Source organism: Phodopus roborovskii, unplaced genomic scaffold, assembly GCF_943737965.1.
Source record: "Phodopus roborovskii unplaced genomic scaffold, PHOROB, whole genome shotgun sequence".
Lineage (NCBI taxonomy): Eukaryota > Metazoa > Chordata > Mammalia > Rodentia > Cricetidae > Phodopus > Phodopus roborovskii.
The window spans coordinates 6,193,652-6,215,534 of record NW_026126566.1 but is presented as its reverse complement, the minus strand read 5'-3'; the positions used below and the strand labels follow the sequence as shown (position 1 = coordinate 6,215,534).

The 21,883-nt window shown below is 52.4% G+C and overlaps 2 protein-coding genes across 5 annotated transcripts in view; both read left to right on the top strand.

Annotated features, from left to right (window-relative positions):
* Positions 1–21,883, top strand: part of Pfdn1 (prefoldin subunit 1) — a 757,967-nt gene that overhangs the window by 401,560 nt on the left and 334,524 nt on the right. The gene's annotated exons all lie outside the window — the stretch shown is intronic.
* The window catches only part of Nrg2 (neuregulin 2), a 174,242-nt gene that overhangs the window by 149,568 nt on the left and 2,791 nt on the right, over positions 1–21,883 (top strand). The window contains exons 4-10 of one of the 3 annotated variants that reach the window (XM_051202378.1): positions 3,342–3,462; positions 9,687–9,745; positions 14,348–14,371; positions 17,711–17,813; positions 19,488–19,611; positions 19,958–20,085; positions 20,636–20,863. In XM_051202378.1, coding sequence (XP_051058335.1) covers positions 3,342–3,462; positions 9,687–9,745; positions 14,348–14,371; positions 17,711–17,813; positions 19,488–19,611; positions 19,958–20,085; positions 20,636–20,863 — 787 coding nt within the window. Of the gene's footprint in view, positions 1–3,341; positions 3,463–9,223; positions 9,301–9,686; positions 9,746–14,347; positions 14,372–17,710; positions 17,814–19,487; positions 19,612–19,957; positions 20,086–20,635; positions 20,864–21,883 lie in introns of all 3 variants that reach the window. The other 2 variants (XM_051202381.1, XM_051202379.1) reach the window with 2 other exon arrangements.

Sequence of the window (21,883 nt, the reverse complement as noted above, 5' to 3'; positions counted from 1 at the left end):
CATTGTGGCTTTGATGGCACACCCCCAACAACCTCTCAGCAGTATTTGCAATTATTGCAAGAGGAGAAAAGGTATTGATGCCCAGGCTGAGGACACTAAACTATGCCCAAGGAAGCAGCAGAGGCCACTTCCCCTCAAGAATCAGATATGTGTTTGTTCATTCTGTCCACAAATAGTAAGCACCTATTCTGTGTCAAGCATTTGGTTAGATGCTGGGGTTTAATGAAACATGATAGAAGTGGCTATGCCCCAAGGGGCTGGGGTTCTAGTGGTGGAGCTACTGATGGCATATTTGGTTACTTTGTCAGTTTAGAATAAACACCACTAGCAGAAGCCTGCTCGATGAACATAAAGATTGTAGCCATCTTGAGAAGCCAGGAGAGGGTACCCTGAGACCTGTGTTTAAAAGGTTCTGGGTAGCAAGGCACCTGGCTTGTTAGAAAAGCTGAAATGAGTGTAGTCAAAATATGTTGAGAGAGCATGACCCCAAAAAAAAAAAAAAAAAATGACAGAAATGTGACAAGGCCCAGATAAGGCTCAATGAAGGGTGGAGGGCCTTGTTCAGACTACAAAGGGACACCGCTAAAGAGCCCTGGCCATGGAAGGGATTAACATAATTTACATATTCTAGTTTTGGGGGGGGTTGTTTTGTTTTTTCTAGACAGGGTTTCTCTGTGACTTTGGAGGCTGTCCTAGAACTAGCTCTTGTAGACCAGGCTAGACTCAAACTCACAGAGCTCTGCCTGCCTCTGCCTCCCGAGTGCTGGAATTAAAGGTGTGAGCCACCGACACCCAGCTAACTTGCGTATTCTAAAGACCAGTGTGGCAGCCAGAGTGAAGGCAAGTGTGAGGCAGGAAGACCAGGAAGTAAGTAGGCCACCCAAGGAAGACATGACTGTGACCTAGACCAGGGGAGGAAGTAGGAGGCCTGAAGGGAGCCTCTTGGGGTGGTGGAGTCTCAGTCCTTGCGGATATTCGGCAGGAAGGAATAAAGAAAAATGAAAGATGCCCTCTGGGACCTTGGGGCTCACAGGCATAGGGAAGAGAGTGGTAGCTGGGAGGCCAGTTTGGACGGACTGGATTGGGGCTTCTGTAGCCATCCCAGCAGAGGCGAGAGAGCAGCCTTCTCACTTAGCAACCCTGCTACCTTTGCTCCTCCCAATAAAAACACTGATGTGTTGACGAGAGGATAAGAACACGTTGCCTAGGGACCTGCCAGGACAGCTATGCTAAAGTGGCGTGGGAAGGTCTCACGGTGACAGAGAATGAGGGAAGCCTGTGGCCACTATTCCCGGACACTTGTATGGCCAGCTCCCCCACACTAACCTCCCTTTTTACCTTTCTGGGCATCAGCCCATGCCGTGCACCACAGACTCTGCACCACAACCGGTGTCCACCTCTCCTGTGGTCCCTCAGTGCACCACAACCCGTGTCCACCTCTCCTGTGGTCCCTCAGTGCACCACAACCCGTGTCCATCTCTCCTGTGGTCCCTGCCACCCCAGCAGTCCCACTGCTGTCCACTGCTCACAGCTTCGCAGAGCAACAGTGAAGACTGACAGCAGGAGGTCTCTGCCGCCATTGCTGCCTGCCGAGGATCCTTGCCGGGCCTGGCAGATCGGGGCCAAGATTCCTCTGGCTTAGCCAAGGCCCCTGGGAGGCTGCAGGCTGTGGTCCACATTCATCGGCTCACGTCAAGCCTTGGTACTGACGTGTTCTTCCACAAGGGACAGGGCATCTGGCAGGAGTACACCACCGAGCCCTAGCGAGGCCCTCGGCCATCCATCCCACGGAGGTGTAACCAAAGGGCAAGACAACCTCTAGGATCTGCCCAGCCCTGGACTTTATAACTTGCAGACGTGACCACTGCATTTGTGTCTCTTCCCTGTCACTTTCTTGGTTTTCTGGGTCTCTGTGACCCAGAAGTGGTGCAAACACCAGTTCAAAGCTTCCTCTCTCTGGCCAGCATGTGGGTCCCAGCTGGGTTTGCGGTAGAGCCTAGGGAGGACCTCAGCAGGGGTGGGTGGAGCCTGAGATGCCAACTCTGCAACAGGCATGGGCTAGAGGGGAGGGCGGGAGCTGGCCCTACCCGCTGAGTTTTATCTGTGAGCTCCTTCAGACATACACAGAGGCAGTGCTGTGTGTACACTCCAGTCCCCCGCGCTCCATCTGTCTCCCTCCACGTCTAAACACTGACGGGGCCAAGCGCCTGCCTGCCCCATCCTCCTCCTCCCACCTCCTCCCCATTGCGATGGGAGCAATGGAGGCTGCTACCCCAGAGAGATAAGGGGAGCCAAGGTGGAGCGGGACACCTCAGTCAGAGGACCACCTCATGGCAGGAGCGAGAGACCCTCAGAGCCCCAGAGGACAGAAGGGAAGCAGGGACTCCTTTTTAGCAGCATATTCTGGAAAGCCAGGGTGAAGTGTGCCTTACAAAAGAGGGTTTTTCATTTAAAGCCAGCTTTCTGGACATGGTCCCCTGGTAAGAGAGCATAGCATTCATTATTTTCATTGACTCAGGCAAGCCTGGTCAGTCAGATGTGTGGCCTGGGTTAGCAACCTGAGAGAGAGCCCAGCCTTTCTCCCCACCCGGTTTTCAAATCCCAGCTGTTCCCTGCTCCCGTCCCTCTCCCAGCCACATCTCCTGGAGTTCATGATTTATAGCTTAGACTGTCAAAGGTTCCCTCCACAGGCACAGCTGACTAGGAAGGAGCTTTCTGGTGGGGGACATGAAGGAGACACTGGACAGTTCTAGAGGCAAGACATGGCGGCCTTCACTAACATCCCCGACCTGGGACAAGAAGGAAGAGATTGGAAACCCAAATCCACCCCCCCCACACACACACACACCTTCCCAGAGCTCAGAAAATGACAATATCCAGAAGGTGTCATTTCTCTGGGTCCCCTGGTCCACAGTAAGAATCTGAGTAGTGTAGATGGATACAGGCGTCTCCCCGCTAAGCCATGTCCACATCAGCATCTAGTCCTGTAGTGGAGCTCCCAGGAGGGAGATAGGAGTGGAGCAGAGGTCAGACCCTCTGCCAGTGGAGAAGCCCATTCCGTTCTCTTCCACCCTCCCAAAACAATGAAAAACACTCTGGGTTTTGTGGGTTTGCCAAGAGCATGAATACAGAGTCACACCGGGCAGATGGCCCCTTGTGGCTTCCCATTTGCCTTGTTGCCCACCAAGAGATTCCCGCCTAGACCTTCCCTACCCAGGCATTCCTGCAGACCCTAGTGACCTTCCAGTTGAGATGGGAACGTGAAAGAACACGAAGGAAGTGATCCCTGGGCCCAGCGGTGGTCTTGCTGGGTCACTAGCACGTGTCTCTCATACCTCCAGTGAGCACCACTCTGTCATCGTGGTCGGGGCATGCCCGGAAGTGCAACGAGACAGCCAAGTCCTACTGTGTGAATGGAGGCGTGTGCTACTACATCGAGGGCATCAACCAGCTCTCCTGCAAGTAAGTGACCGGTAGTGGTGGGCACAGGGCCAAGGGGAGGGGCGGGAGGGGGTGCTGGGACAGAAATGGAGGGCTCTAGGAAAAGCGAGCTTCAAAGTTCCTTGGAAGTGATCCCCAAGGGGCACAGACAGGGTGGTTCATCCACTTTCTTCTAGTCCTTTCTGGACTCTAAAGATATGTATGCTCTAAGGGGTGTGTGGACCCCTGCAGACCCAGTTTCCTAGGTTCTTATTACCCTCTCTCCCGATGTCCATCTCTTACCACCCTGCAGGGATGGGGTTACCTGTCTAAGGCACTGGGTGTTTGCTCTCTCTCTCTCTCTCTCTTTCCTTGCCCCTCTCTCCCTCCCCCCTCCCCGCTTTCTTTCTTCCCCATCTCTGAGCAACTCTCCACATTTGTCCTGGGTGAGCATGTCCCAGCTGCATCTTCTCCAGTAGAAACAAGCCTGGAAGACTTGGGCTGCAGAGCCCTTGGCACCTGCTGACCCCACTCTCGTTGTCTAGAAGGGAAATAGGGTTTACCCAGAGCCCAGTGCTGGCCTCAGATCTGGCTGCTCTCCCTGCCCTGGTGAACCCCAGGGGCCAGTCCTGCCCTGAGCATTGCTTGTGCCATTTTAACCCAGTCCCTCTCTACGGAAGGCGGGGACTGCAACCAGGACACCACTATGAGATGGCCCAATGGAAGAGGTGAGAGTAACCCAAGCAGGAACTCCAAGCCACTCAGAACCCACTATCCACACCATAGCACACATGCTCAGTGTGAATCAGATGCTCAGTGTGAATCAGGCTACCGGGGAGTTTTTTCTCAGTCCCAGCAGATCCTCCCGCATGTGTATGGGGAGAACGACACAAACTGGATGTGGACGGCTCTGGCCAGATCTTAAGGAGGAACAGGAAGGGGGTCTAGTCCATAACTCGGATTTCTCAAAGCAGCCTGTGCCAAGGGCCCCAAACTAGGTGCCAAAACTGCCCCATTCCCATGGCATCTGGGCAAAGACCACCAAAGTGTTGCTAGTTTAGGAAGAGGGCTTTGACCTCCTGGTAGGACAGGGCAGATCTTGCACCCCTCACTGGCTTGGCCTTTCTAAGAATGTGATCCTGCAGAGGACTCTGGGACTTTAAAGAACCTTCCAGAAGCCAACAGGATCCCAGTGTCCATGTCTCCTCCCATTGTCCTGTGGGGCAAGAGAGCCCGGGGGCACTGCCAGACAGAACTGTGGCTCTGACCCCAGCTGGCCTCCTCACTGGCTTCCTCCATGCCCCACCCTTCACTGCCCTCACCCCCTTCCCACCCTCCTTCCTCCTGAACCCCTCAGGGAAGTTCCGAGAGCAACAAGTACCCTAGGGAGGGTCAAGGGCTGGCCTTGGCTTCTAAGAGGCAGCCAGAAGAGCAGTCCAGGCCCAGAGAATCATCGCAGCCTTGCAAATGCTCTGGGCTCTTTCGAACAGACCTTCTAGAGACGCAAAAGCTCCCAGCATGCCTCACGGAGATGTCCCCGCCCTGAGTCTCCTTCCCCTCTACCACACCAGGTCTCTCTTCTTCCTTAGCCCCTTGGACCCCTGACCCTTCAAAGAAGCCAGCATTGTCACTGAAGTCAGCCCTGGCTGCAGGCAGGAAAGGCTTTGCCCCCCCCCCACCCCCAGGATAGGTACAAGGACAAAGTAGGTCACCGGAACCCAGGCTCCAAGATGGAGTGTAGTGTGAGAAAGGGAAGCATGAGACAATGGCTCCCAGGAGAAACTACCAACATGACCGTGCCCCTAGGATTCAGGGACATGCCCTGCTACGATTGGAAGGCCTAGGGAGAAGGGCCTGAGCCCTGGTGAACCAGAGGGTGCCCTGTTTCCTCCCCAACCTGGGGCAACTGGGTTTCAAATGTGAGCTTGGCAACCAGAGCCACCACTTCCCCATCTTTGTCCCCTGGGTCAGCCCTAGTCAAGGCTCCACAACCCACTTCCCTGGACCCCTTTGTCACATGCCAGAAAGAGGGACATCCCTGGCTGGGCCTGCAGTCCTTGGAGCTGTGCTGGAGAAGGGCAGGGGGAGGGGGCCGGGCAGAGCCCAGAGGCCACTCTGAGGGTGGGAAACTGGGTGGAAGAGGGCAGGCCTCTTGGGGTCTATGATAGCACCTGAATGGAGTAAAAAGGGAAGAATTTAGGAAACGGGACTCACGTCTACCATTTGTGCTGTTTGTTTACTTTTTATTTTGATTTTTTTGCATTTCCGCTTAGCTTGGATAATGAAACTACACTGGTCAGTTTCATTCCAGTTTCTATAAAGCTCAGTTTTCCTTCCTGGTTTTCTTACCCTTGTTGCTGTGTTGGTTCAGAGCCCCCCCCCAGGGGGTGTTGGAAAGCAGGCAGGCACACTCCGTAACTCTTTTGTTTTTCTGGAAGTCAGTGCCAAAAGAAACAATGTCACTGATACTGAATTTTGTTTTAAAAAAGACAACTTAAGGGGACTTGAAAATGGGGGTCCAAATCAAGGTGACTGTCTTCTGTCTGGGCCAGACAGGGACCTCCACAGTTCCTCTTGCCGTTTTCTCCTCTTCTCTCCGTGTGTTTGTTGAGCACGGTTGGTGCGTGACTCTTGGGGACTGGTTCAGGGGATGATGACAGAACAAGACTCTCTTTCCAGCCCTGTGCACATACCAGTGGCATGCCTCCCTCTCCCATCAGCTCACCCCCTCATCTCCCAGCTTCCCACCCCATCCCACCCCATCTGCCTGCTCATCCTCACCACATCTCCACCTGCCCTCGTGAGCTCCGAGACCCTGGCTCCCTCCAGTGCCTGGGGCACCGCCTCATCCTTCACCCTTCCTTCCCCAGGTGAGGGCAGCACACATGGCATTATCCCCAGGCTACCAAAAGGAGAAACTGAGGCCCGGGAGGCGGGTGGGGAATGGGGACCCCTGCACCCCAGATGCAGCCCGTGGGCTCTCCCCTCTGCCCCTTCTCTCACCTCTGCTCTTCTCCAGCCCCAGGTCCAGACCTTCTCAAACTCAGGGGTGATGCCTGTAGGAAGGTCTAGGAAGGCTGCGGCCTGCTGCCCCTTCCAGCCCATTCCCTATCCCCTGAACTTCGCAGGGTCATCCCTGCGTGGGAGCCACCAGCCAGGACAGACTCACTCACTCCCAGTACAGACTCCTGTCATATGTCGATAGGGGAAGTGCCTGGCTCCTGCTCTCCTGATCTGGCTGTAGGGCAGAAAGGTCAAAGGCCCTGCTCAAACCTAGAACTTTCCCTAAAGTCCGAGTCTCCACACACAGGACTGCAGAGAGAAGTAGGGGTATTCAGGAGCTCCTAAAGAAGCTAGCGCCCCCAAGGGGTAGCACTGGCTATCAGCCCTTCGCCGCCCTGAGCCTTTTCTTTATCCATCGAGGAGGAGCACCCCTCTCACAGACAGGTGCAAGGCTAGCACCAGAACATTGCACAAATACCACAGCACATTTGTGTTGTGGATCAGTCAATGGTGCCACCTGGAAGTGTGCAACTCGGTAGCCCTGAGCAGCAGTCAGACTAACCCAGGTTGAATATGAGACAGGGACACAGGGGTGTATTTATAATTGTCACTGGTCTCCAAGACTCATGGGACAGCAGTGCTGATATCAAATAAGTTTCTCTTTGCCCCTTTCTGCCCCTACACTCCACTATTCACACACACACACACACACACACACTACAGTTGCATACACTCATTTCCCCGACTCTAAGAGCCCAGCTAGTGACAGACAGTGGACACAGTCAAGCCTCGTCCTTTCCTTTTACTTAGTAGAATCCGAGAGTCATTTTAGCAACTTCTGGGTCTTTATCCTTTACTCCCAAAGGTGCTTCTGTCTGAAAAAGAACCACTTAACCCTTTCTAGTCCCTATCCCCCACATCAAGGGCCAAGGGTGAAGGAAGACAGCTGAGCCTGGCTGTGGTCAGTTGGGAAGCCTCAGCCATTTCCTCTATCTTCCTGGGCTAAAATGACTAGGGCCGAGGGCCAGGCATCAGAGGGATTGAAGAGGGGCTCCTCCCCTCAGCCACTCTACTCCAGAGTCAGCACGCACTGCGGTTGTCACCCTAATAGCTGTGCTTCCCAGCCAGACCTCCAACTGACCAGGAGCATGTGTGCCCATGTCCTACCATTGCCGTGCCCAGCTCTCCCTCCTCCAATCCAGAGAGCTACCACAGGCCCAAAGAAAGCCCAGCTTTGTGTGCACCAACCCCTGCCACTCCTCGTTTCTCCAAACCAGAGGCCTCAGGGTTCTCATGATTAGCTACCGTAGTCAATGGCTAGCGTCTACCGCAAGGCCAAGGGCCTCTTGTTACATACGGTAGAATAAGGGAGAGAACCCTCACCTCTTGAGGGAGTCTAGGTTGACCAATGTCACACAGTAACCTGGTACTGAGGGGTTACTGTTGATGGGGTGTCCCTAGCTCCTAGGGGAATTCAGGCCAGGCCAACAGAGACCTGTTTCTGAAGAGAGACATGCATAAGGGTCAATGCAGACCTCTCTGGGTTTCTCCCTCAGTAACTGGCCTTCCTGGGGTTCGGGAGAAAGTACAGGACTGGGCATGTCTTCTAGAAATCTACACAACTGGGACTTGCTTAAGGGGAGAGGTGGCAGCCAGAGAACAGAAGGAAGTGTACCTTGAAGGCAAGAGAAGGTCAGGGAGAAGGGGGCGGATGGGTGGTGACTTGGAGTGGCAAGGAAGGCAAGATGCTAGAAGATCTCAGCCAAAGCCAGGCCACGGTGGAAGAAGAGATCCCAAGGAAAGGGCAGGCAGGCCAAGGCTGGCTTCCAGGGGCTCCTGTGTAGAACGGGTTTCCAGGGTCCCCAGTTAGCCTGCTCCCACCCTCCCTCCCCCACACCAGGTGCTGGAAGGTGGCTTTGGGACCCTGGCAATCCCACCTTTCTGCAGCTTCCTTTCCTCACTTAGCTCTTCCCACAGCTCCAGCTTTAAGGCAACATCTCCAAACTGTACCCTGCAAGGGCTCTGAAAAGCTGCCTTCTGTTCCATACCAGCCAGAGCTACAGCACAGCAGCCTGTCTCAAAATACACAGATAAGACTTCCTTGGCCAAACAAGTTTGAAGAGTTCAGTTTTTATTGCTGACAAAGCTTTCCTGAACCCTTCCTATGCTAACAGAGACTGCCACTCTACAGGAGCCCCGGGGGATGGATTTCCCAAACATATTGGCCCACAGATCCCCCTTTGAGAGAACAGATCAAATACCTCCTAGGTCCCTTTGGTCATGAACACACAGTGTGAGCAGCCTAGCGGAATTCTACTTTGAGTTTTTTGGGAGCTGTTTCATAGAGGAGGAAAACCTGCCAGTGTCCTGGAGGGAAGCCTTCAGCAGAGCCCAGAGGAGTGACATCAGGAACTTGTATCCCATAAGTCTGGCTGCCTGGCACCCGGAGGCTACAGTTCTAGCTTCCTGGGGCACCAGGCAGGTAAGAAGGAAAGTTCCCCCAACCAGTAGGACAGTTTAGTCAATAGCCCCCCACCTTCCCCACCCAACTTCCCTAACTCATCCTCCTCTCTGCCCCACCCACCCACCCCATCCCCCACAGAGCCACATGGATTAGAGCGTTTGTTAGGAGACGACAGAGCCCTCCACCCGGCCCCCGACTGCAGCCCCTTCAGCTACCAGTGTGACCCCAAGTGCCTGACTTGGTTTTCTCATTCATCACTGCGCACTTTGATTTCTAACCTTAGCCTCGTGGATGATGCCAGTTTGTTCTGTGATTTTTCCCCTTTTCCTTCTCCAGATGTCCAAACGGATTCTTCGGACAGAGATGTTTGGAGAAACTGCCTTTGCGATTGTACATGCCAGATCCTAAGCAAAGTATGTTTGAAGATACAAACACAAGTCCCCGCTCCTTAGAAAGCTTCCGGGTGCAGTTCCCCAATGTAGGGCGTAGGGTCAGGGGTGTTGGTTGTTTTGATCTTCGGCTGTTATGTTTTGTTTCTCTTTTCTTTTTTGTACTTTGGTTTGTTAGTTCTTTTGTTTTGTTTTGTTTTGTTTTTGTTTTGCTTTGTTTTTCATTTTTTGGCCTAATCCTTGGGTTTAAAGTTCAGGGCTACAGGTAAGGGGCAGAGCGACAAGGCCAGTACAAATGGTAACCGTGGCGAGGAACCTAGCTGGCATTGGCAGGAGCCTGTGCCGGGGTGTTGCAATGCCTGTGTCTTGCTATCCTGGCTCTCTCTTTCTGGTTTTCTTTCTTTTGGTAGGTGTCCTGTGGGATACACCGGGGACAGGTGTCAGCAGTTCGCAATGGTCAACTTCTCCAGTATGTTTCTTTCTTCTATTTCTTTTCTTCCCTGGTGACTGGCAGTCTCCCCATGTGGGAGGGATGAGGGCCTTACTTACCAAGAGATGGAGGGAACAGGGATGTTCTGAGCTCCTCTCAGCCCCCAGTGCTTACCAGTAGCCTCTGCAGAGGAGACAGACAATACACCCCTGTCTCCCCGCCCACCCCCATAAGTCACCTGTATCACCCGAGAATAGCAGCCTGAATTCTCTGCAGCAACAAGCCATGTCCAGGCCTCTCCCCTCTTCTGGGATCAGGCAGCCTGCCAGGTGGAGGAAGAGGCATTTGCAGGGCCCTCCCCTGCCTCTGGTGTAAGGCTGCTGATGGGTCAGGCAGTGAATGTGTGCATGTTTCTGCGGGTATGTTTGAGAGAAGGGAAAAGGTCTCAAAAGCCTGTCTTCTAGTCTGGGCCAGAACGGTTTGTGTTGGGTGTTCTAGGACCAAGACAAAGTGAAAGAGAGCAGGCTCCAGCACAATCGTGTCCATGGATGCCAGAGACATTTGTATGGTTACAGGACGAGGTGGACTGCTGCAGATGCTAACAGACTCGAGGGGAAATTGGTGACTCTTCCTAAGACCTGTCTAGTCTGAACACTATCCAGGGTTCCATGTCCTTTCTTTCTTCCACACCGGGAGAGAATTGGCTAGAAGTGGGCTGTTTTCATTGGAGCCTGGGAGCAGTTCCTGCAAGTACCACCAGGTGGGGTGGGACAGAGCAGTTAGCCTGGGAGCAGTTCCTGCAAGTACCACCAGGTGGGGTGGGACAGAGCAGTTAGCCTCTGGATAGTCAAAAACTTGCTTTGGAACCCTGTGATCTGTTGGCCTTCAAGACCAGAACCATGTCACCCATGCCATCCTGCAGAGCAGACTAGCTCCCTGCTCCTTTTTAGGGAGGACATCTGGGTCCTGTGAGCCATGAGGAACCAGAGAACCCAGAAGGTACTTCGGTGTTGGGAAGGAAAACTCCATTTAAAAAAGGAAGGTAGGAAGGAAGGAAGGAAGGAAGGAAGGAAGGAAGGAAGGAAGGAAAGGTGCCAGTAGGTAGCACATCAGAAAAGAGGTTTAGAGTTTGGGTCTCAGAGTGGGAAGTAAAACCTCGCAATTGTCCTCAGACTATAGGACAAAGCCCAGAAGTATATCTACTGCCCTTAGAAGGAGCATTAGAGCCCCAGCAGGTGAGGGCTGGCAGACCCCTCCAGTCACACGCCATGGAGAAAGAGGGGATAAAAGCAGAATGTGTGAGCAAGATGTGTAGCCTGAAAGAATTCTCTAGAACTCAAGCTCTGGGAGAATTTCAAAATCAGATGCAGCCTATATGGAAAGCTCTTGGGCAGGGGGAGCCTCAAGAAGAAGACAGACAAGGGTAGGCCGGGTGGTAGAGGCAGTGGGCCTCCTGTTCCTTTCCACCCTTGGCCAAGAGCCTCTACAGCTTGGGAGACTGTTCTGGACAGGCAGTCGCAGCCAGCCCTAGGTCAGAGAGCAGCAGAGCCTCCAGAACATGGCCTACTATGCAAAGCCCCTAGATCACATCAGCCTACATCGTTGTGGGAGGGGTGGTGTCATCAGGCCTCTCAGAGCCCAGAAGAAAGCCTGCAAATGCAGCCCCCAGCCTTCCTGCCTGTGTCATCGTACCGTACAGGTGCCTTTATGTGGAGGAGCCCTGTTCTTCAATGTTCTAGTGCATAATGAGTACGAAGACATCATCCTGTGGCCCCTGAAGTCCTCAGCTGCCCATCCAGAAGGGCCAGAAGCCTAGATCCCTAGTCCTGGACCTTATTGACTTGTTCTGGAGTTGTAGAATGAGGACAGAGGCCTGGCAGGCAACAGTGAACATGAAGATGAAGTGTTGCATAGGAGAGGCTTGCCTGAGGGCCTGCCATCATCACGAGAGGGCAGTTTACCATCTCCCAGCTAAGGATGGCGAGGAGGAGGGCGTTGCTGAGAACAGCGTCTGACCCTGCCACCTACCCAGACCACCTCAGACACAGACAAGATTTTCAGAGACTAAGAAAACAGCCTTTGACCCCAGAAACACTTCGAAGTTTCTTCCACTATAGGCCCTGCCCTCCTGAAAGGGAGAGCTGGCCTATCTGTACCCCACATGTGTATGAGCACACACTCCATATACACACAAACACACGTGTGCGCGCACACACACACACACACACAAAGATAGCATGTGCCCATGTCGGCATGTACGTACATCACTTTCTCCTCATCCAGGCATGTTATACTGCCATTGGTTGTATCCAAGACAATAAATTAGCGTATTTACTAAGGAGCCTGACTCTGCCTGAAATACAGCATCAATTTGCTAGTCAATGTGAACATTTCTGGCCTGAGATTCATGGTACCACCCCCATCCTGGCTGAGTGCCATTCAAAACAAAACAAAACAAACAAAACAAAACAAACCATGAGTAGGAAATTGCTCTCCTAACTGCAACAGGCACAGCTGTAGACCCCTCAGCACCTGTCCTCAGGCTTCCCAGGAAGAAAGTCATCTACCTACTGACTAGCCAAACTCTCACACCAGCCACCACAGGCTCACCCTAACTGTGCCCCCGGAGCCCCTGTTGACAGTTTGGTTCCCAAATAAGTGACCTGGTAGAACATTCTCAGAGGGCTTTAAGAGACTTGCTTGCTTCTCCAGATGGCCACCATTCTCAGGAGTAGCCAGACAAGCCTGAGCAGGGACAGCCATAGCTTAGACCCATGGTCCCTTCCAATGTCTGCCTCCCGATTTCCTGCATCACTTTGAGAAAGTATCCTGGCATACAGACTTCACCAACTTTGTCTGAAAGTGAGCTGAGGGACAGCACGTAGAACCTGGTGAAGCTGATCTGCTGTCCCTCAGGTGAGCATGGCTGGACATCAGTACCATCTTCCTGAGTGCTTCGAATACCTAGACTCCAGGATGCGATATTTGGGAACCTCTCTGGGACCCTTGGATCCAGCCAAAGAACCCTGAGATGCACTTAGGGCTTCAAGTAGTCAGCAAAAATGAAAAGAAGCCAAATCCTCAACATCGCCCTAACTTCAGAGTGGCAGAGATGCAGAGGGCTTGTGTTTGAAATGCTGGGCTCAGCACTTCCTTGATGTGGCCTCTGCACAGAACTGGTCATGTCAAAACCCCAGGATCTTCCTCAGAGTTCTCCGGATCAGGGCCTTCTTGGTCTTTGGCTCAGAGTCACCCACCCTCCTGCTCTTTCCAAATACAGAACCCAGTGGGGTCCCTTTCAGAAAGCACCAAGAAGTGGATGAAAATAATGCTCAAGGTGCCCTTCCTCCATAGCGGATGAGAAGTCAAGCCCAGTGCCACACCCTCACCAGGTCTAGGTGACTGCTGTGAAAGTCAGGGAGGGAGTGTGCCCAAGCAGGTGTGAGCAGCGGCCCTGGCATACACGCGTCCTATCCTCCTGTTGGCCAGGCCGCTCACAACAGATTCATGGATCACCCACATCCACACAGCAAGTCAGGGGCAAAGCAGAGGCTCGGGACCGTAGAACAGTGCAGGCTGTACCTGAAAAGGAAAGGCGAGTCTTTAAAACACCACCGAGATTTCTGGGCTCCTACCCAGACCATTTCCCATTGGCCTGAATGGTTCTGAAGCACAGCCAGGTTTTCAGACCTCCCAGGATCCCATGACAAGGCTTGGTCCCCTGCCGCAGCTGGGAGACTGGGACCTAGATAGGTTGGGCATCTCTCAGAGTCACAATGTGACTCCCAGAGCTGACCCTAAGACCAAAGCCCTTTTATTTAACCTCTCAAGATTGTAAGCATCCCCCCTTTCAAAGGCTTGCACTCACACATTCGGGTAACAACCTCACTTCCAACACTGCAATGTGTCTATAGTGTAAGAAGTATGTGTGCTCCACAGATGAACTCACTCTTCCTGGCTCTGAGTGGTAGATGGGTTTGGGTACCACAGTCCACCTCTAGGAGCTTAGGGTATATGGGATGTCAAATGGAGCAATGACTTGCTTCTTGAAGTCTTCTCACCCCATTTTTTCTTCCCTAAGATGCCAAAGCCTGTACTCAGACTGCCAGGAGCTGTGCTAGGACATCTAGGCCTGTGGCACAAGGCAGGGCATGGGGCTGACACATTCATTTTGAACAGATAAAAAGGACCCCAAGAATGAGTGAGGGGTTGACTGACTTCAGGAGGGCCAGAGGATGCTGAAGGGTTGGGACTAGAGCCAGGAGGAGGGGACTGGGCACACCTCCTTGGCCCTCCCGATTCATCCTCTGCTCCTAGGGGACTTTGCCAACTGACTCTTGTGCGTGTACCTTCTCACCAGGTCCTAACTCCATTGCTCACCCTCTAGAGACCCTTCCCTGCCTGCCAACTCTAACATGGCCTCTCTCTTGCCTTCTGGGGGCTCTCAGGGACTGGGGACCAGGGAAGGAGCTCAGGAGGCTGGGAAGGGCACTACTAACCTGCTTTCACCTCACAGGCTGGCTGCCCAGTGTCTGCAGAGTTCTGACCAACGTTTTCTCTCTTTTTCTCTCTCCTACCCTCCCCTTCTCTGTCATTCTCTCTCCCCTGCCCATCTCACTCTCCTTTCTTCTGCACTCCCAGAGCACCTTGGATTTGAATTAAAGGGTATGGAACCTGATTATCACTCTTCGTCATCTGCACAGCCCCCCCCCCCAGCCTCTGACACCAAGACTTGCAGTGTTAGGTTTCCTTTCCTCCCAAAAGAAAAGCAGGGATTCTGAAAATTTCCCTGGTCTCATCAAGATGCTCTAGCATAAACTATGCTGATTTAGAGACAGACAAAAAATCCCACAGACAGCCTGTCAGTAATCAAATCAGACATGGCTACTGGAAGAGCTGTTGTCTCCAGACCGAGGAAGCCTGGTTTGGGGAGCTATGCAGAGAGGCAATTTTCCCATCTCACTCTGGTCCTCTTTCTGTCCTGCATCCATCCCCACTGCTTCATGTCCTCTGCACTAGGCTAGAAACTGACAACATCCCATTGCTCTGTCCCTGCATTGTGTCTGTCTGCCAGGCTCTGCTGTCTGCGTGAGGCTTTCACTCTCTCCGTGATCTGTTCCTTGACGTGTGTGTGTGTGTGTGTGTGTGTGTGTGTGTGTGTGTGCCAGACCACCAAGGGTCTAATCTGTACAGACCCCCACAACTACCCCTCCTCAGAAACTTACAAGTGATTCCCTACATCCCCCACAAAACCACAAACACTGCCCTTTGACCTCAGAAGACTACCTATCTGAAAGAGACTTTGAGGATCAGCATTTTAAACTCTCTGGCTTGGTGCATGGAGACTCCAGCCTAGCCTCAAGTGTACCACTGTGTCATAGCACCAGACACGGGCTCAGGAGTGGTGGGAATGCCGTGGTGGGATGGGGAACATCAGAGACAATATATGTGGAAAGGCTTTTTTCATGGCAGCCCCGGGGAGGTCTTAGTTCCCCAACCAACTAGTACCTGTCAGTTGCTCTCAGTAGAAGGCAAAGCTCAAAGTCTGCATGTGAGTGTCTTTCTGGGTTTCCAGCAATTGTGAGTGGAGAGGAGGGTGGAGGCTGAGATTGTAGTGAGGTGCACAGGAATGAATCTGCAGGTGTGTGTGGATGGTTCTGTTGGGATGGGGGAATGGTAATGTCTGGCTAGCAGGTGTCTCGGGGCAGGACTTCAGGATACAGAAAGGCTGTGGAGTATCTTTGTGTTAAGGCCAGGGCATTTGGTATTGAAACTGCCAGCATGTGGAGGTGAGTGTGGGTGTGTGTCTGTCTGAGGAGGGAATACACTCATCAACCTACCCAATAAATATACACTCAATACCAGAGCTTACCATATATAGCATTCAGAGGAGACAGCAACAAACCAGAAATGCTGTTGACAAGTGATACAGACAAGAAGTAACCTTAGGGGTTGCCTGGGATGCAGTAGAGAACTACTGTGACTAATGACAAAGAAAAAGTTTGTCCTACATAGTGTATCTGGTAGCCATCCCTCCAAATGACTGGAGAAGAGTACTGCAGGCAGGGGACATAGTACTTAGAGGCTTGCCGCATCCAATCAACAGAGATGCTGCCGCTGATTCCAAGCACAACAGGCAACAGATAAGATCCAAATGGAATGTGAAACTGGATAGTCAGGGGCCTTGAAGATACAGGAAGCCCTTGGCTTTTACACTTGCAACGAGAAGCAGCAGACTAGAACGGATTGGCTGCCTTATTACTGGTATCTGCGGAGCACGGGGATGAGTCAGGGTTAGGAGTGGGAACAGACCTGTCAAAGGGTGGCCATCTCTAGTTGAGGGTGCCCCCTCCTGGACTACAGAGGCAGCAGCAAAAATGCTCGCTCTGGTCGGATCCATGACTCACTTGGAAATTAAAGCTGAGATGACTTTCGGGTGGACCAGGGAGGTGGGAAGTGAGGGGTGGCAGGAAGAAAAGTCTCACTAATGATATGGGCAAGCAGGTGTGGAGAAAGCTAGGAACTGGTGTCTCTGATGACCAATAGTTTGGCTGGTCATAGTTCATGAGTTTGAGCCAAGAAGCAGGGAGAAATTAGGGCAGGAGATGGAAATGGGGAATGCATACCCAGAGGACTGAAAGTCTGTCTGGATGATGCCAAGAAAGATTGTAGGAGGAAGAGGACTGGAAGGCCTGCCCATATGGCCTAGGTTAAGAGAAGGAAGTGGCCATTGTAGAAAGATTAATCCACAGAGGAGCCATTGTAGAAAGGCTAATCCACAGAGTTCAACACCAAAGTTCTAGGGGTTCTAGGGCACCAGGCCAAATGGCACAAGACTTTGATAATGTGGAAGTTGTTTGTAACTATGACCAGAATGGTCTCCAAGAAGAGATGACACTTTCTAGGGAGAACTAGTAGACCAACAGTAAAGCACAGTGATACAGGCATTGGTTAAACTTTGTCTGAATATAACTGTGCATGCTTGGACATGCATGTAGGCCCATTCTTGGAACATATGGTCAGCTGTGTGTGCAGATTCACTTGTGAAAGGCATGTCTGTGACTCCAGGAGCCATAGCTTGAATATGTGAATGTCCAGAGGGTTTGTAGCTCTGAGGCTGCTGGTGTACACATAAGTCTAAGGGACTTTTCTCAGAGCTCTGCCAATCATGGCAGGCCCATCTCTACTTATCATCGCTGGGAGCAGGGAAGGGGGCAGTGCCAGCCAGCAGGGAGGGTGGGCTCTCTGAGATATGTGGCCTTGGCTGTAGCCAGTGCTGTTGCCTTTTCTTTGTCTTCCTCCTGGCTTTCTGTTTTAGAGGGGCAGGGATGGCCATGCCAGGCACAGGGGGTAGACGGAACAGTTGGGTCCAGCCTCACCCAGCTCATTAAAAGGTGGGGCCTGTTCCTTGTGCACAAGGACATCCCTACATGCCAGGAAGAGCTGTGATGCCACTGGTAGGCTTCTCACCAGCAGGCAACAAGCTCCAGTGAGCCAAGGCACTACCCTGACCAGGCCGTGGGATGGAGAAAGGCCTTTCCTTCCAAACCTCTCTAGACCCAGTCTGCTGTGTTCCTGACCCTGGCCCTAGCATCCCACCTAAATCTGGGCCTGATATTCTATCGCAAACCCTTCCTAGGGAATCAGCATGCCTGAGCAAGGCCCTTGTCCTAGGTCTCTGTTCATTGAATAACCCTCTGCTGAACCATGGAGCAGGGCAGGGGTGCTGGTCAAGGTGTTGCCTCCCCCTCTAGTGTGGCCTTGGAACTTCACCCCTATTCCATCCTCTCCATCCCCTGCATTTTCCACTCACGTGCATTGGGCAGATGGGTTTTAAGGAGGGGTTGACTAGATGTAGGGGGGTCTGAGGGGAGGCAAAGACAGTCCAAGAGCAGGCAAGGGGAAGGGATGGGAGGGGGACAGACCCTGTACTAAGGAAGCTTGGGGATATGAAGGTTATGTACAAGCATCTGCATGGGCTCTGTTCCTGGTCTGCCCCTGCAGAGGCTGAGGAGCTGTACCAGAAGAGAGTCCTGACAATTACTGGCATCTGTGTGGCTCTGCTGGTCGTGGGCATCGTCTGTGTGGTCGCCTACTGCAAGACCAAGTGAGTGTTCCATGCTCAGGCTGAAAAGACTTTCTCCATGCACCTACTCTGCCTAGCTTGAGAGTCTACAGCTTCCTGTCCCCTGTAGCCTCCGGACCTCTACAGCTGTAGCACCAAGGGGTAGGCACAGGGAAAGTCTTGGTTCAAACCCATCTCTGTTACCTCCCTTGAGAAAATTGAGGAACTTCTCTAAGTCCTCATAATTGTGAGCCTCAAAGGCCATAACAATGACCTCACTGGAGCTCCAAGTTACCCTTTGCAGGCTCTTGCAGCAGGAGACAAGCCTGGGGAGAAAAAATGGGTCACTAGAGGCCAGGGAAGGGTTTGAGCCATAGGAGTGATATAATTAGTTATAATTTAGATGGGGGATTGGAGAGCTGGTGGGGGAGAGGCCCTGGGCCATGCTGGGAAGGAAGATGTTCAGGGAAGGCTGCATTCCCAGAACAAACGGGTGTCTCAACAGCATGGTGCACCCCATGCTGGAGGTGCTGCAGGAGGAGAGACTGGGCTATCTCAGGGCAGACAGGGGCAACTGGGGAAGCTGGGAAGGTGGTGTATAGAAGAGAAAGAGAAGCCAGAGAGGGCAGCCTAGACCGCTCAGAGCAAAAAGCCAGGGTCAGAAAAAGTGGGCAGAAACTAAAGATATCTGGGATTCAGATGCCTCCATAAAATCTTGATGCCGGGCTTCAGATGGCATGGAGCTCAGGAAGGCTGAAGAGTGGGGCTGTGCAACCTTTGTTTAGATTGGGAAGTAAGTCTAGGCAGTTACTATTCAGAGGATGAGTCTCTGAGCTGGACTCCTGCTGCCTTACAGATGTGATCTAAGGTTCTGCTGACCTCATCTTGAGACGAAACCAAAGGTCTGGGAAGGAAGGAAGGGATCCACAGAGATATCCCTGCCTCCACTACAGCTGGCCACCAAGCCACATTTTTGAAGCCCTGTCCTCAGCTGGAGAGCATAAGGGCTTTCCCTAAGAAATGGCATTCAGGCTAGGGCCTAAGGAGAGAAGACATGAGCCGGTGAAGAGGCTAAAGTGCAGGGCAAAGCACTGCAGGATCAGAAGCTAGCTGTCCAGGAAGCAGCAAGCTAGGTGGAGAGAGGCAGCAAGAGACAAGCCTGGGGAGAAAAATAGGGTACTGAGGGCTAGGGAAAGGTTTGAACCATAGGAGTGATATAATTACAATTGTATATGAAAAAAATAATTAACTGAGCCTTTATTATGTGTCAGTATCTGGGAGTCCCATGGGCCTGACTCCTGAATCACAGCACTCAAGTTTTATTTTCTCTGTAAAGCTTCACTGGAAATGACTATCCGTTGACTTGTTTATTTACTATCCACCTCCCCTACTGGCTCCAGACTGCATGAAGCACAGACCATGTTTACCTCATCTGTTCCAAAGCAGAGTCTGGAACACAGGAAATCCCAATAAACAATTACTAAACAAATGAGGGAAGGAGGGGCTAGCTCAGTGTGAGTCACTTACCGGCTTTTTATCATCAGTGGTCTTTGGGATGCTACAGATGAAGGCAGTGAACTTTCAGAATTTGCCCAAGGCCACACAGTACAAGGCAATAGGGTTGTGTGCATTGCCCAGCCTCCCTGGAAGGATAACCAGGGGATTTCATCCCTTTAGGGGAGCCATGCTAGGCTCACCTATCCTTCCTCTGTGCAGAAAGCAGCGGAGGCAGATGCATAACCATCTCCGGCAGAACATGTGTCCAGCCCACCAGAACCGGAGCCTAGCCAATGGGCCCAGCCACCCTCGGCTGGATCCTGAGGAGATCCAGATGGCAGATGTGAGTGGTGTTCCCAGACCTGCCCCTCTTAGCTCTTGCTGGACAGCCACCTTCGCTGCTGCAAGCATGGCAAGCATGGGCCAGGGTGGATCTGCTGAAGCCTAGAGTATCCAGTCCCGTTGTCAGGCACCACCTCACCGGGACCTGCCTTCACTCTGCTCATTTCCATAAGGAAGAACTGAGGGGGAGATTGACTGTCAGGGCTATCACTGACCCAACAAAAGTCACATCTCACCCAGTGGGCCACTCTTTAACCTAGAGCTTAGTGCCCATCACCTGCCCTCCCTACCAGGAAGGAGAGCCTATCTATTCTCTACCGCTAACTCCTCCCAACTTTCTGTCCTAGTACATCTCCAAAAATGTGCCAGCCACAGACCACGTGATCCGGAGGGAAACTGAAACTACATTCTCTGGGAGCCACTCCTGCTCACCTTCTCACCACTGCTCCTCAGCCACGCCCACCTCCAGTCACAGGTGAGCAGCACCAGGGCCCACGGAGCCCTGCTAATTCCTGTACTTTGTCATTCAATCATCCACAGCTAGCTGATACCTTCTCTTGTGTTTACATACGGATCGAATCGCAACCCACCTGACTCTTGAGTACTGGGGCAACCTGTCCACACAAGTACAATAGCTCCGACAGCTGGGAAAATAGCAAGGCTGGTCCCTTCTTCCATGGAGAGCTCCATGTAATAGTAGAGCCCTTACATACTGGGATACACACTGAGGCTGGGATCCTGAGGAATGGCTAAAGAACATGGGGGTAGACGTCTCCCAGTTGGGGGACATTGGTGGCAGGAGGAAAGAGCCTCTTCACATCGCCAACCACAGGATCCCAGCCTTCCTTCTCCATTGTCGGGGCTGAATGTCTGTGAAATTCCACATCAAGCCAGAGTGGAGAAGGCAGTGATCCAAGCCACAGACGAGATGAAGACCTAAGAGCAGGGTGGCCATGGATCACACACCTGCATTTGACAGCCTGCCCTTCCTGACCTGTCAACTTACTCCTATCTGGTTTCCCCAGACATGAGAGCCACACGTGGAGCCTGGATCGTTCAGGAAGCCTGACCTCAGATTCCCAGTCGGGCATCATGCTGTCCTCAGTGGGCACCAGCAAGTGCAACAGCCCAGCGTGTGTGGAGGCACGGGCGCGGAGGGCGGCGGCCTACAGCCAGGAGGAGCGGCGCAGGGCTGCCATGCCACCCTACCATGACTCCATAGACTCCCTGCGTGACTCCCCACACAGTGAGAGGTCAGTCCCTACTATCCCTTGACTAAACCCCACCTTGGCTAGAAAGCTGCCGCTGACCCTTAGGGTGACTCGGAGGCATTGCCAAGAGCCTCATCCCTATTTTTCTGTTGGGCAAACAAGGTCCCAGAAAGATTAAGTGGTCTCCTAGGAGTAGAATTGCATCTAGGTCAATAGATCCTGGCTGGAGTGACCACAAGGTTTGTCCCATTAGGGAACATTAATAACCATACTGAAACATTAGGGACAAATAGACACAGGACACAAGGTTGTCTGATTCCCATTGTCACCTAAAGATCCCCGTATCTCAATAGAAGCAGAAAGACACCAAGATCAAGGAGACTGGAGGCTAGGAAAAAAGGTCATTTTCAAGGGCACTGACTGGAGGGCAAAGACATAAGCCAAGAATGGTCTCAGTGCCTATCAACATCACCATCAAGGTCCTAGTGCCCAAGACATTTCTGGGATCCTGAGAAATCCATGAAGAAGCAGCCAGGAAATTGCTTTTTCCCTGGAGCTGGCAAGATTTCTCAGTAGCAAATAAGCTTGCCTACCAAGCCTGCTGATCGAAGTTTAATTCCTAAAATCCACAAGGTGGATGGAGAGTACCAGTTCAAACAAGTTGTCCCCTGACCTCCATATACATGCTGTGTACTCTACACCAGGAGTCCTGGGAACTAGGCCCCACTCTGACAAGCTTTCCAGTGGATGTTAATCAAACTAGGCCTGTGAGAGGAAAGCAGAGGAGGGCACACCATGGCAGGAGAGGCTCCATGATGGGGAGGAGCAAATTCTACCTCTTTTACACTCAAATGGCTCTATGCCAGGCTGGGCTGATCAAGCATACCAGAGATGGCCTACCTGCTCTTATTCCAAGCAAGAGACAAGCCACTGACAGCCTCAGCAGTTTTTCCGTGCTAAGCACAGACACCACACCAGAGCAGAGAAACCAGCTCCAACCACAGGCTCCAAGACACGCCCAGATGTTCCTCTCCAAGCCCAGCCCCAGTGCTATCTTCACGA